The sequence below is a fragment of the Vombatus ursinus genome, unplaced genomic scaffold, assembly GCF_900497805.2.
Source record: "Vombatus ursinus unplaced genomic scaffold, bare-nosed wombat genome assembly UNPS02014810.1, whole genome shotgun sequence".
NCBI lineage: Eukaryota > Metazoa > Chordata > Mammalia > Diprotodontia > Vombatidae > Vombatus > Vombatus ursinus.
Window position 1 is genome coordinate 7646870 of NW_020954588.1, and position 15150 is coordinate 7662019.

The window sequence follows — 15150 nt, forward strand, 5'->3', positions numbered from 1 at the left end:
TAATCAGAACTTAATTTTCCACGCAATTTCCAATCAATAATGAATATGAATCCACATTTTTGGGAGAATAAAATGTATAAATTTTATTTTTTTACTGCCATTTTCTTTTTTGTTTAAAAAAAAGATAACAAACTGATTATTTTTTTCTCTATTTATGATTGTCTTCCAAATGGTTGAGGTTAATAGATTTATGGTTGTGTGATTGCCATTTAAGTGGGATGTAATTTTAGTTGTTCATTTTCCTAATTTGCATTTGGACTGGTGTTCATTGGGTAGTTGTTAAAGTAGTAATTGTTGAAGTTGAAAAGGAAGCAATGTTCGAAAATCATCAGAATGATAGTGTGATAATATTTTGCCTTGTGCAGCATAGGCCCAGAAATAACAGCAGCAAAGTGCCTTCTTGTTCCTTTCTTGAATATGACATCTCTGCTTTATAAAGTTTTTTGTCTTGAAAGGTCAGCTCAGAGAGGGAAACATTGAGAATTGTCAGCAGTAGGCCAGATGTATCAAGCAGGAATTTTTATAGTGTTGTAGGATATAGGAAGGATCTAAGCAAGTTCAGTGTGCTGTGGGGATTAGCTTTGACTCTTTCTGTAGGGTAGAAAACGATTAGTTAGTCCAGGCCTCAGTTAGCCCAGGTGTTACTTGCTTTTGAATCATAAGGCAAAATGGAGGAAAGCTTCATTTTATTTAGTGGGTGTTTCCTAAGCTTATGGAGTGATTATAAGTATATAAAAGATGTATTCCCATCTTAGTCTCAAAAGAAAGCACTGTAATTGGGTTTAAATTGTCCATTCTAGTGAACAACTCTTTAAAAATTACATTTTCAAAAGAAATATAAAGATATTATATATTAGTAGGACATTTTGTTAAGTTAATCTACTATTGTGCTTAAGTTTTTCCTCTTGGACCTATCACTTCTGTTTTTTCATTTACCTAACATTGTATTGGCATGGCCTATAATCTTTGAATCTATGGTGATTGGAAGGCCCTAGACTTTACTAGTTTCTTACTCACTTTTTGTTCTAGGTGAGACTAAATGTCATATTAGGGAATAAGTTGGAAAACAGTAATTTTCAAGTTCTCCTATTTCTCTTTCCATCTTTAATGGTCCCAGTAGTCTAATCTTTGTAATTTATGCTTTGTATTGTCAGATTTTACTTAAAGTAGCTACTTAAAGTAGCACTTTACTTAGGCATATACATTTTATCAATAAGAATAGAGAGTTTTTGCCTTGGTGAGAATATATTTTACTTTTTTTCCATCTCATGGCTGCATCAGTGATCATTTTTATTAAACTAAATAGAGAGTATTTTATGTTCAGTAATAGTTCCTGGCAATTTCTTTTATATTAGAATTGGACTTTTAAGATTCTTTTGGTCCCCAGGTCAAAAGTAAAGATCTTGAAAAAATTTCATCTTTCAGTACTGTGTGGGTTAGCACAATTTCACAATGAATAGCCTCCATTAGTTAAGTATCAATTACTTAATCAGCTCATGAACTGAAGCAGACAGAAGTGGTAACAAGTTGTGGTCCACAGAAATAAGCTAAGGCAAGCAAATGTACTATTGATAAGGTCTTAAATTTTTAATATTCTTTATTACTATATGTGATACAGTCTTTAAAAATTAGTAGAGTTAAAAAAATAAAAAAATAAAAATTAGTAGAGTTAAACTAGTTGCAGTTCTGAAACTAAGGAATAGTTTACCTTTTTTATATTTTCTAATTTCATTTTAACCTTTTTTTTTTTAAAGTCCACAGATGCACTTTTGGTGGCTATCGACTCTGAAGTAGTGGGAGCTGTTGATATACTACTTAATCATCGACCAAAACGATCATCAAGACCAAGTATAGTAGTTAGTACTCTTAAATATTTTTAATTTAGATTTTTAAAATCAGAACTGAATCAGTAGAGTAGCTCCCGTGCCCATGTGCACCTATTTATTGTTCTTCCTCAAACCTTTTTTTGACTTGAAGAATCATATTCAAATGGATTCTCTGATCATGCTAACTAACTCCCTTAGTGTAAGTTAAATACCTTCAAGGTTGTTCATTAGTGCTTTGAAGCATCTCGGGTTAGGCCTTTTAGTGACTGAGCTGATCTTTCAACTGAGAGGGATGCCCTCAGATTTGTGGATGTGTACCAGAATTATTGGTTTCATGGTATCAGTCTTCAGTGAAAAAAAAACAGCAACCTTAAACATGCAGCTTATCTATAGATTGTTTTTCATGTATGATCTGAGAAATCTGATCCTTTACCCCTGATATCTGAAATATCTCTATTCACAATTAGGATAATTCAAAAAAGTAGTGAATATAAATCTTGCCACAGGCTCTATCTGTAGCTTAAGTGGGAATTATAAGTGATGGGGCTTAGAAAGGTATAGGAAGATAGTTTCTCCTGTAGGCTCAGAAATCCCTATACTACTCACTTCCTTTTAATATTTTTTCCTTTTTTATGATAGCTGTATCCTAACTCTTAGTCTAATTTGGTAGTCTGTTCTGTGTTCTTAGTGCTGAGTTCCAGACCCTACTCTTCTCTCCCCAATTTATGCTCCACGCTTGCTCCTTGCAGGGATCTGCTTATTGACTGTGAAATAGTGGAGGTATTATTCTACTGTCACCATTATTTCCAGCAGAATCATAGAATTTTAGATTTGGAAGGAATCCTTTCTCCAACATTTGTGAAAATTAGTCATCCAGTCTCTTTTCAAAAACTTCTAGTGATGGAATTCATTACTTTCAAGGTACCCCATTCTGTTATTCCTTGAGTAGCTAATCAAACTGTTCCTCCCTGAGAACTTCTATCCACAGATACAGGTTCTCTTCTTTGGAACAATTCCCAAGAGATCTGTTCTCTCTTTCACATGATAGTCCTTTAGGTGTTCAAAGGCCACCACTCTACCTCCTCTTAACTGTCTGTACTGCCCTGTTTCTATTACAACTCTTCTTTCAAGACCCATCTCAAGTTCAACATACTCTATGAAGAGTATGGATTTTAAAAGTCTATAGATGATGTCAAACGTAGTTAAAATGTTTCCTAAGACTATGGATGCAAAATTCTATAGTTGATGATTAAAGCTTTCCATTAAAGCTTATATTTAAAAATTGTTTTTCAACTTTGAGTTACAGTAAAAGGCAAAAATACTGATAAGATATTGCGTTTCAGCATAATGTGTTCCAGTCCTTGATCTGCTTGTGTATGAATTAGTACAAAGATATTTTGTCCTTTTGCTTGTTTATCTGCTAGCCTCTGATATTCCTAGATAGGAAACAACTACTATTTTTATGTACTTTCTTTTTTAAGTTTCTTGAAACTTGTTGATTTTCCATTTTTCTAGTGAAAGTAGTGTTTTTGAGCAGTGGCCTTCAAGTACAGATGCAATGAATAATTCATACACATAATTCACACACACACACATGTATGTGTATATATATATGTATATGTATACATATATATATATACATATTTTTTTTTGTGAGGCATTTGGAATTAAGTGACTTGCCCAAGGTCACACAGCTAGTAAATATTATATGTCTAAGGCTGAATTTGAACTCAGGTCCTCCTGATTCCAGGGCCGGTGTTCTATCCATTGTGCTACCTAGCTGCCCTCATAGTTCATATTTTAAAATATGAAGTAAGAAACTTGAGCTTTTAGATAGATGGGCTTTTTTTTTTTTGGTGTGAAAGTATTCTCCAGGACAGTTTTACAGCATATTTCTAAAACTAAATAAGAACTGTTGCTTTGTGATGTGTTACAGTGTGCTGCTCTTTCTGTTGTCATCAGTAAAGATATGAAAACCAAACCAGTATAGATAACAGAGATATCCTTCTGTCATGTAACTTTTTAATTTTATAATGGACACTAATTGGAATACTTTAAATAATGGAATGGAAAGTTCCCAAGGGAGCTTTGTCAGAATTCTACTATTGCATGAAAATGTACGTCTTTTGTTAAACTCTTATACTCCTGTAATCTTTACTTCCTCTTCCTTTCACCAGGCACCTGGGCACTACTAGCATTCATGCTTTTGTGTAACCACGACAGGAATATAGCGAAATGATGACTACAGGGCATATATGTAGAAAATTGTGCTAACCCTCCCCTCTCCCACCCCACCATCTGGGTTTTGTGGTTTCACCATGTCTGGGATTGGAGAGTTGGAGAAATATGTCATTTTCCCCATTCATTTATGTTACACATTTTTGTTATTTCATTTATTCATGCAATTTCTTTTTTTTTCTAAGTTTGCTTTGATATCACTAAAATTGTAAAGAGCATTTTCCTAGGAAAAAAGAATTTGTAGGAAAGGATTTTTAATATGAATATACCTTGCCTACTGTTAATTTATTTCAGGAAAAAAAAAAGCAAAAAAGATGTTATGGATGATAGTTGGTTCAGAATAATGTTGTTATAAATGAGTGATAGGATAACATTATTTTGGGGTTTGGTTATAATGTATTGATAATGTCATTAAAAATGATGTTAGTCAGGGCAGTATTATGTGGGAAGTTCTCATTATTTCATGAAAAATTTATCATAATACTCATATATATGCCTACATATTATAATACTTAAACGTATCTAATATATGTTACATATAAACAAATATATTGTAATACTAGTATATATTCTAATAAGCATATTTCACAAATAAAAATCTTAACATCTAGGAGCCTAATGTTATATTAAAGGTCATCGAGTCCAATCCTCTTATTTTATAGATGAAGAGATTGAGTCCTAAATGATTTATTTGGTTGTCATGAGTTCTTTCAGCTCTTATATTATATGATTCTGTGAATATGCTTTGTTACATTAGGATCCCTGCACTGCAGTGTATTTTCCCATAAGATCATAGAAAGTATTAAAAATCATTGTTTATAGTATTTTTTGAGAAATATCCTTTTTTTGCCTTAAAAACCTAATTATGAAACTCTTTGCTATTTTGAAAATTTCTTGCTGGCATAATTATGTTCCATTCAGATTGAAGTTAAGTTTTTGGCTTCAGTTATATGTTAATGAGCAACTAACTATGAATTTTACAAAAATTGTATGGTTACAAGAGATGTTGATATCATTTTTTACTGTCTTTATTACATCCTTTAGGTTTCTAGATATTTTCTTCTTCTCTAGATATTTCTCACTTGACTCTCTTGGAAAAACTTTTTCTGTAAGATGTAAGTTATAACCTCTGAATATTGATATAAATATCTTTCAGAAACTAATGGAGCGAATTCAGAACCCAGAGTATTCAACAACTATGGATGTTGCTCCAGTCATTTTAGCTGCTCATCGTAACAACTATGAAATTCTTACAATGCTTTTAAAACAGGATGTATCTTTACCCAAACCTCATGCAGTGGGTTGTGAATGTACACTGTGCTCTGCAAAAAACAAGAAGGACAGTCTAAGACATTCCAGGTCAGAAAATTAAGGTGCTAATTAACTAATGAGGTACCTGATAGCTGTGATATAGTATTGTGTGTAAATCAGTTACTTGATTGTTTCTTTTTGTGGTTCTTCCTATTTTATTGGAAAAGTTATTTTTGCACAGCTCCTTTTACTTCCACAGGGAACTAGTGGCAGAAAAGGAGGCAGAGAGTGCTAGCAATGTCATAGTTCTTAGTCTATCATTGAACATGATTTTAGTTGTTGGTGTTCTAATGGGCCGTATCCCCATGATGATAGTGTCACATTCAATGAATGAATAATAAGTCAGCAAACATTCATAAAGTTCTTGCCATGTACCAGGTATTTCTAGATACTGGGCATACAAAGACAAAAATGAAACAATCTTTGCTCTCAAGGAACATATGTTCTATCTGGAGAGACTATACATATATATATATATATATATATATCAGTAAGTATATGTACAGTATATGCAAGGTAAATGCAGAGTAAATGTTTTTGGTGGGGTAGGGCACTATCAGCTAACAGGGGGCAGGAAAGTCTTCAAGCAGAAAGTGGTGCTTGAGAAAAGTTTTGAAGGAAACCAAGTATGTTAAGAGGTGGAGGTGAAGATGGAGTCCTTTCCAAGGATGTGGGACATGATGCAAAGGAGGGAAGATGGGTAATGGAATGTCATTTGTGAAATATCGCAAGAAGACCAGTTTGGCTGGACCATACAGTGTGATAAGGGCAGAAATGTATAATAATATGAGAAAGGTAGGTTGAGGCCAGTCAGTCTGAGGAGGTTTTAAAAGCCAAACAGAGGAGTTTATAATTGATCCTTGAGGAATATGAAGCCATTGGAGTTGGAATTGATTGAGTAGGGGAGTGACATGGTCATACTTATACTTTAGGAAAATTACTTTGGCAGATGTATGTAGGCTGGATTAGAGAGGAGAGACTTGAGGTAGGGACATCAGTTAAACTACTTCAATAGTCCAAGCACGAGATGATGAGTGCCTGAATTAGTATAATGCCCTCTTGAGTAGAGAGAAGGGAGATGGTTATATGAGATGTTGTGGAGGTAGAGATTGCAATACAAATTGACAATTGAGTGGATATGTCAAGGAATGGGATATGTGAAAGTGAAGAGTCAAGCGTAAGACCAGAATTGAAATTTTGGTAATGAGAAGGATGATGATACCCATGATAGAAATAGGGAAGTTCAGAAGAGGAGTAGGTTTTGGAGGAAAAATGAGTTCACTTTTGGATGTTCTGAGTTTGAGATATCTATGGGACATCCAGTTTGAAATATCCAGTAAGCTTTTGGAGAGGCTTAACTGGAGCTCAGGAGAAAGACTCATGCTAGATATGTGAATTTGAGAGTCATTGGCATAGAGATGATAATTAAATCTATGGGAACTAGGTGATAGAATACAGAGAGAAAATAGAAAAGGGGCTAGATCAGAGCTTTACGGAATACCCACAGTTGGGGTGTGATATGAATGATGCAAAGAAGGAATGGACAGGGAGGCATGAAGAGAACCCAGAGAGGGCATTGTCAAAAAAATTCAGAGAGAAAGGAGTATTTCAGAGGCAAGTATAGTCAATATTGTCAAATGCTGCAGAGGGGTTAAGAAGAATGAAGATTGAGAAAAATTCCATTGGATTTGGCAATTAAAAGATCTTTGATGAAGAAATAGAGTGATGCTATGAAGAACTTGACAAAATTCTCTAAACATTTCTCCAAAGCTTTTATTTTGATATTCAATAACTTGCGTGCAAAGGTAGGCATAGGAAGAACAGTAGAAGCTCTGTTGGAAAATATGATACAGTTGAGATCAAGATATGAAAGTGGTTAAAGCTTATGTACTACTCATAAGCATCATACTTTTACATCATGAATACTTTAAGAAAAAAATTATATGGCATTCAACACCAACAAGCACCTAATGACAATATTTAAAATGAAATTTTATTTTTATAAACAAGATATTACTAGTTTCATATATAATCATTTTAGAATCAGTTGCGTGTAGTCAGATCATCAGTTGTTCAGAGCAAAGGACAAGGTAAATACCAAACTCGAGGAGAAAATAAAGATGAGAGTATACTGTGTATCAATGTACAAGCGTTTATTAAGTGCTTACTGTGTGCCATGACACCCTCTAATTGCCCTAATAGTGTTAAACAATAATGTTAGAGGCTTCTGAGAGGTCAAGAAGGATAAGGACTGAGAAAAGGCCATTGGATTTGGCAATTAAAAGATGACTGTTAACTTTGGAGACAATATTTTCAGTTGAATGATGAAGTTGGAAGCCAGATTGCAGAGTTAAGAAGAAGAAAGTGAGAAGAAAGGAAATAGAGACTTTCAAGGCAAGATGGTCTTCTCAAGGAGTTTAGCCAAAAAAGAGTGGAAATAGATGGGAAGTAATTAGTAGGGATGAATGGATCAAAGGAGGGATTTTTTTGAAGATGGGAGAGATATGGGCATATTTGTAGGTAATGAGGAAGAAGCCAGTAGACAAAGAGAAATTGAAGATTTGTGAAGAGAGAAGGGTTGATAGGGATAGTCAGCTGGAGAAGAGAGGATGGAATGGGAATCACTTGTGTATGAAGAGGGATTATCCTTGGCAAGCTGAAGGGCCACTTCTTTATCTGAGGCAGAGGTGAAGGAAGAGATAGTGTGGGAAGAAACTTGAATGTTTCAGTATGAGGTGGAGGGGAGAAGAGGGAGCTTTTGGGGAATGACCTCAACTGTTTCAGTGAAATATGAGGCAGGGTTCTCAGCTGAGAGAGTGGAGGAAGGGAGAGCCATAAGAGCTTTGAAAAGGGCTGAAAAGCTTTGGAAAAGCCCCTTTGGTAAGTGTGATAATGAATTGATTAGGAGTGTATGAAGGGATTACCTTGCTGCAGTGAGGGCCCATTTGAGATTATGTAACATCAATCAGTAGTCAACCAATAAACATTTTCAAGTGCATACTATGTGCCAGTCCACTGTGTGGACCTAGTTGGCATAGTTTCACAATTTTCTCTACCTTTGTTCAACAGCATGTGAATTGGAGCAAAGGCAGTGGATGATTGGAGTAATCCAAGACTGGGGCTTGGTAGGACAATATTGGTGATAGAATAAAGAGGCAAGGGGTTCAAGGATAGTTTAATAGAGGATAGTTTGGAGTTGAACTGGTTCACTAGGAGGTCAGGATGGGAAAAGGAATGTGTAGCCATCAGAGGGACCATTGCCTGGGAAAGAACCTAAGGATAGAGGGTTTGGAGGTCATAGTGAGTATAAAGAATAGGGTTAAGGGCAATAATGCAGAGGAAAAGATGGAATGATAAAAGATGATTATCAGATAAGGGAGTTTTATGAATATGGAAGTGAAACACTTGTGGATCATAGTAAGATCAAGAGTATGACCAACTCTGGTAGCTGAATATGAAGTAGAAGTGATAAATGGATTTAAGGGATTAGGTCTGGTAGATAAAATGCCTGAAGAATTGTGGGCAGCGGTTTGCAATGTTGTACAGGAGGCATCAACAACAAAAAAAACATTCCAAAAGAAAAAGAAGAGCAAGAAAGCAAAATGGCTGTCTGATGAGGATTTACAAATAACTGAGGAAAGAAGGAAAATGAAAGGTGAAGTAGAAAGGGAGAGAGATACCCAACTGAATACAGAATTCCAGAGGATAGCAAGACATAAGAAGGTTTTCTTAAATGAGCAATGCAAAGAAATAGAAGAAAACAGTAGAATGAGAAAGACAAGAGATTTCTTCAAGAAAATTAGAGATATCAAGGGAAGGTTTCATTTGAAAAGAGGTATGATAAATGACAAAAATGATAGGAATTTAACAGAAGCAGAAGAAATTAAGAAGAGCTGGCAAGAATACACAAAAGAACTATAAAAGATGGATCTTAATATCAAGGATAATCACAATTGTGGGGTTACTGACCTACAGTCCAAAACAAAGTCGAGTGGGCCTTAGGAAGCATTGCTAACAATAAGGAGGTGGAGGTGATGGAATTCGAGGTGAACTACTGAAAACTCCTAAAGATGATGCTATTAAAATTCTGCAGTCAGTATGCCAACAAATTTGGAAAACACAACAAAGGCCACTGGATTGGAAAAGATCAGTTTACATCCCAACCCTAGAGAGGGGCAATGCCAAGAAATGTTCAAATTACTGGACAATTACTCTCATTTCACATGTTATCAAGGTTATCCTTAAGATTGTGCAAACTGGGCTTCCGCAGTTTGGGAACTGAGAATTACCAGAAGATCAGGATGTTTTCAAAGAGGCAGAGGAACTAGAGGCCAAATTGCCAACATTTTCTGGATTATGGAGAAAGCAAGGGAGTTCCAGAAAAACATCTACTTCTGATTAATTAACTACACTAAATACAACAAAATGTAGCAAGTCCTCAAAGAGATGGGAGTACCAAATCGTCTTACTTGTCTCCTGAGGAACCTGTATGTGTGCCAACAAGTAATAATTAGAACCAAAAAATGAAACGAATGATTGGTTTAAGATTGGAAAAGGAGTATGAGAAGGCTGTATATTGTCACTTTATTTATTTAACTTATATGCAGAGTACATCATGTGAAATGCCAAGCTGGATGAATCAAAAGCCAGAATTAAGGTTACCAGGAGAAATATCAACAATCTTAGATATGTAAATGATAGCACTGTAGATAATACAACTGTCTGTTGATGAGGGTGAAAGAGGAGAGTGTAAAAGTTGGCTTGAAGCTTAACATCAAAAAAACTAAGATCTTGGCAACTGGTCCCATCCCTTTCTGGCAAATAGAAGGAGAAGAAATGGAAACAGTGTCAGATTTTATATTTCTGGACTCAGAGATTGCTGCAGATGGCACTACAGCCATGAAATTAAAAGACACTTGCTCCTTGGAAAGAAAACTATGACAAATTTGGACAGCACACTAAAAAGCAAAGATATCACCTTGCTGACAAAGGCATAGTCAAAGATATGGTTTTTCCAGTAGCAATGTATGACTGTGAGAGTTAGACTATAAGGAAAGCTAAGCACCAAAGAATCAATGCTTTCAAATTGTGGTGCTGGAGAAGACTTTTGAGAGTCCCTTGGACAGCAAGGAGATTAAATAAGTGAACAGTTAAAGAAATTAATTTAGGCTATTCATTTGAAGGTCAAATAATGAAGCTGAAGCTTAAATATTTTGGCCATATAATGAGAAGATGGGACTCATTAGAAAAGACCCTGATGTTGGGAAAGACTGAAAGCAATAGGGAAAGGGGATAGCAGAGAATGAGATGAATAGACGGTGTCATGGAAACAGTGAATATGAACTTGTGCAGACTTTGGAAGATAGTGGAGAGTAGAAGGGCCCAGCATGCTATGGTCCATGGGGTCATAAAGAGTTAGATACAACTGAACAACAGCTGAGGTAGAATGGAGAAGTATGTCATAGAAAATGAGTAAATTGAGGAATTGGGAAGTTAGAGTGTTTGAGGGCACATCAGCAAGCATGTTGGAGTCTGTTAGTATGAAGGCAGAAGTTGTGGAAGAAAAATAAGCCAGGGCCTGAACCCATTGAAGAAGGAAAGAGATTGTTCTGAAGGTCAATAGAAAAAGTTACTAGAATCTTGACTGGATGATAAATATAACTGAGTGAACCTCGAAGGAGGAGAGGTTACTGACTGATGATGGAATAGTGAGAATCTGGAAATGGCAATAGAGAGCCAGGAATACTCTGACTTTCCACCATGACATGTGTCAAGAGATATGAATAGAAGTACAACCAGTGCAGTATGAATAATTATATCAGCTCCAATCCAAGCCTACTTGGACAAGATGTCATTTCTCAAAACTGGGAAACAGAAAAAAATAAAGACGTTAATTATGATTAACACTTAGAGACATTTAATGTACAAGAGTTGCCATAGTAAGAAGACTGAAAGAACTGAGAAAGTGTCTCAGTCAAAAACACTTGATCTTCTTGCCAAAGGGTAACATGAATTTGGCAAACAAGCTCCTTTATAAAACAGAGACGAGTAGGACAGGATGTATTCCCCTTCACACCCTGTCCAGCCAAACTGGCCTTGATACTATTCCTCATCTACCATCACCAGCCTCTGTGCGGGCTGTCCTTGACACGTGGCATATACTTGGATTCCAGAGCCCATCTTAAACCACACTTCCTGCAGAAAGCCTTCTCTGATCCCACATTGTCTGCATTTCCAAAAATGGCTTTGTATTTCCTTCATATACATTTTGTATATACTTGTTAATATACACTGACATGTTTTCATGTTGTCCTCTCTCCTTCAATAGGAAGTAAGCTTCTTTATGGCAGGGATTATTTGACTTCTGTATGGGTCTCCAGCATCTAGCACAGTCTTTATGTTCTTTTTGATTGATTGATTGATTGATTGAATAGTAAATGGAGCCCTATTAACGGAACAAAGTGCAAACACTTCGGGGAGGGGGGAGTTCTGAGGGATCTCCTCTTCTCAGTTTCTCTAAGTTATCTCTACCTTTGGTGACATGAGAAAGGGAGAGTTGATGAACTTAATAATGCCCAAAGGTACAGTTACAGGATGTAGGCATTAGAACAGGAGAGTTCTGCCTTCCTTACCTTTCAGGACAGCAGGGCCATGGGACTGAAGATATTTCAATGTAAAGTAGTTGGTGAGGAAACTTTTGCTACTGCCATGTGTGCTTGTGGAAACCAGCAAGGTTTACCTATGGTATGAAGATGATTAACAATTTGGGATAGTGTACCCTTCTATTCAGACCTATGTAGTACATTTTGATTTTTTTTTCTGTTAATTTTCCAGAAAAAAAGAACAACTTATCCTCGCCTTGTGAATATTTTGTGTCTTTTCCACCATGTGTATTGTCACTGCATCTTGTGATTTTAGTTCTTGTCATCTTTTAGGTAAATGGCTGATAACACTAAAAGTTAGTGTTTAAGGCTTCACATTTTATACATGTGTGAGATAATTTATGTATTATGATACATATGCTTTGGAGATTTTTTAAGTAATCACTTGGTAGAGAAGCTTAGAATCTTTTCAGATTTGAAGTTGGAAAGGACTTAATACTTTACTAATTCAAATTTAAGACATTGTTAATTGTGATGGGCATTCAAGCTAACTTCATCATAATTGGCTTTTGTGATCTTTTATTTTCTATTCCAGATTTTTTTCTGAATTGGTAACTTGTATAACTTTTATAAGATCTACAGGTAGAAGGTTATAGCAGTAGCTTTATTTAACCTACAGATGATTTTTTTCTAAGTGTCAATATTCTATATGCTAGTTTTTCAGCTTTTCAAAATTGGAACTTTTTTTAACCTATAAAGACTAGGGATAAGGGATAGGAAATGGACCAATGCTTTCATTGACACAGAAAACTTGTGGATGAGGAAACTACCTTTACCAGTGTGGATTGGCACCTTCCCTAGGACATAATCTTGGAGTACTATCTAGAGCACCAAGATTTAAGAGACTTTCCCAGGGATGCACAGCCACTATGCCTCAAAGGCAGGAGATCTTCCTGGCTCCAAGGCCCACTCTTTAGTTATGCTATACCTGTGTCACTGTAAGTGTGATAAATACATTATCTTATTTCACCTTTTTAATTTACACGGGTTATAGAAGAAAAAGCACAATAATTCTGTGTTAAACTTGAGCTATCAATTAGATGACATGATCCATTTTTAATAAGAAAGGGATGTAAATATCTTTGCGATCAAACTTGATTTCATAAAACAAGGTTCTGCACCTAGAGGGAAAACTAAGACTTAAATATTAAAGGCATATCAATTTTTTTGTTTCTTTACCTCCTAGAGACAGATTCAAGTATATCAGACTCTTAACAAATGTATTATGATAGCTGGTCAAATTTTCCATATGCCTTAAAAAAAGTAAATGCTTTATTATCATTAAGTACAATCTTAGAAAAAAATCATGTTAAAATTACTAATCAGTGGAGACATGTTTATAATAAGAATTTACAATTTCAAATAATATTTTTAACCACAGGTTTCGACTTGATATCTATCGTTGCTTAGCCAGTCCAGCTCTGATCATGTTAACAGAAGAAGATCCAATTCTAAGAGCATTTGAACTTAGTGCAGACTTAAAAGAGCTCAGTCTTGTGGAGGTGGAATTCAGGTAACACTGAAAAAAAAAACTTTAAATTGTTTAATGCCTTGTCCTACCTGACATCAAATATTCTTTTTACGGTTTAAATGTTAGTACCTCCACAATGAATATTTATTCTTGAATATTGTATCACTTTGGATAAATTGCTATTTTAAAAAAAAATCTTGGGGCAGCTAGGTGGTGCAGTGGATAGATCTCTGGCCTTGGAATCAGGAGGACCTGAGTTCAAATGTGGCCTCAGACACTTGACCCTTACTAGCTGTGTGGCCGTGGGCAAGTCACTTAACCCCCATTGCCCCCCCCCAAATGTTCTTACTGCCGGAGTCCTTGATACTGTCAAATGGTTTGACATAAAAAAATCAGAAATGACATTTTGTATCAACTGTTATCTTAATAGTATTAGTAATGATGAAGAAAGACCATTTGGAGAGAAAGACAAACAACTTTTGTAGCAACTTGATTATTTTCGTTCTGTGGACACTATTTAAGATTTGAATCACAGACAGAGCTGGAAGAGACCTAGAGATCCTTGAGACCTGAAGTGAGGCGCTGGGGGCCTGGAGTGCTTAAGTGATTTCCCAGACGGCTCGTTAACGGTACAGTTGGGATGGAAGTTAGATCTCTGGATTCCTCCTCCAGTGCTGTTTCCACAGTAATACTCTGCAACCCCAAAAGTGATCATTAAATAATTAAGTGACCTATGATTGGTATCATAGAGTTTATTCTTTTGAACCTGATATTCTAACTTGTAACATTTTTACCCAGGTACGTATCATGGATATAAATATACACACCAGCCCAGAGGTATATATGCATGACATCTTTGTGATCAAACTTACTTTTGGCATGACTACCCATGTTACTCAACTCTTCAATTCAAATGTGCTTTAAAAGAAAGTCAGCTACTTAGTAGTAGCTAATTAGTAGCAGCATAACCTGCACAAGCCATTGCAGTAATTTCAGTAATGCATTTTATATTCTGATCTGAGGTCTTGCCTGACCTGAGATATGAAGGAGCTTGGAGAGTCTGTGTGCCTGCCTCTTTACAGAAGACAGATACTGTGCAGATCCCTCTCCTTCTGCTCCAAGGATTTTCCTTTCTTTGCCTGAGTTTTGGACTTCATACTCCTATGCTGGAGTCCTCTCACTTTTTTGATTCTTGGACTTGGCATTATGTAGGGACTACATCCCTTTCCCCCAGCTACATTTTTTTTCCCTCCTTTTCAAGTGTCTTGGCTTTCTGCTGGGCCTGTTAATCCTGTTTATTCCCAGAGGAACAAGTTAAGTCTCCAAGCATTAGTCTGCTATATTGCTTGTGCCTAGAAGTTGTATCTCTCTTATTTTTATCTGGGATCAAATGAGTAGTAATGGGAAAAACTGATAGCTTTCAAGGAAAAGAAAGTTTCTCCCAGCTTCTGGTTTTTGAAGCTAGCTCCTGGAAGGTACAAGACTATAAATTTGAAGGCCTTTCAGTTCTTCCTTCCTTTTCCTTTCCCCTCCCCCTCCAAAAAAAGACTTAAGTAGAGGTGACTTTTGTGTCTGGCTAAAAATATTAGATGAAGTGCAGAAAAAAAAATGCTACTATGAAGTTTGACTTCAATTTTAGAAT

General features: G+C 35.8%; 1 protein-coding gene across 1 annotated transcript in view; it reads left to right on the top strand.

Annotated features, from left to right (window-relative positions):
* Nucleotides 1-15150, top strand: part of TRPC1 (transient receptor potential cation channel subfamily C member 1) — a 76972-nt gene that overhangs the window by 19926 nt on the left and 41896 nt on the right. Inside the window, exons 3-5 of the mRNA XM_027876007.1 lie at nucleotides 1755-1856; nucleotides 5221-5423; nucleotides 13419-13550. Coding sequence (XP_027731808.1) covers nucleotides 1755-1856; nucleotides 5221-5423; nucleotides 13419-13550 — 437 coding nt within the window. The remainder of the gene's footprint in view (nucleotides 1-1754; nucleotides 1857-5220; nucleotides 5424-13418; nucleotides 13551-15150) is intronic.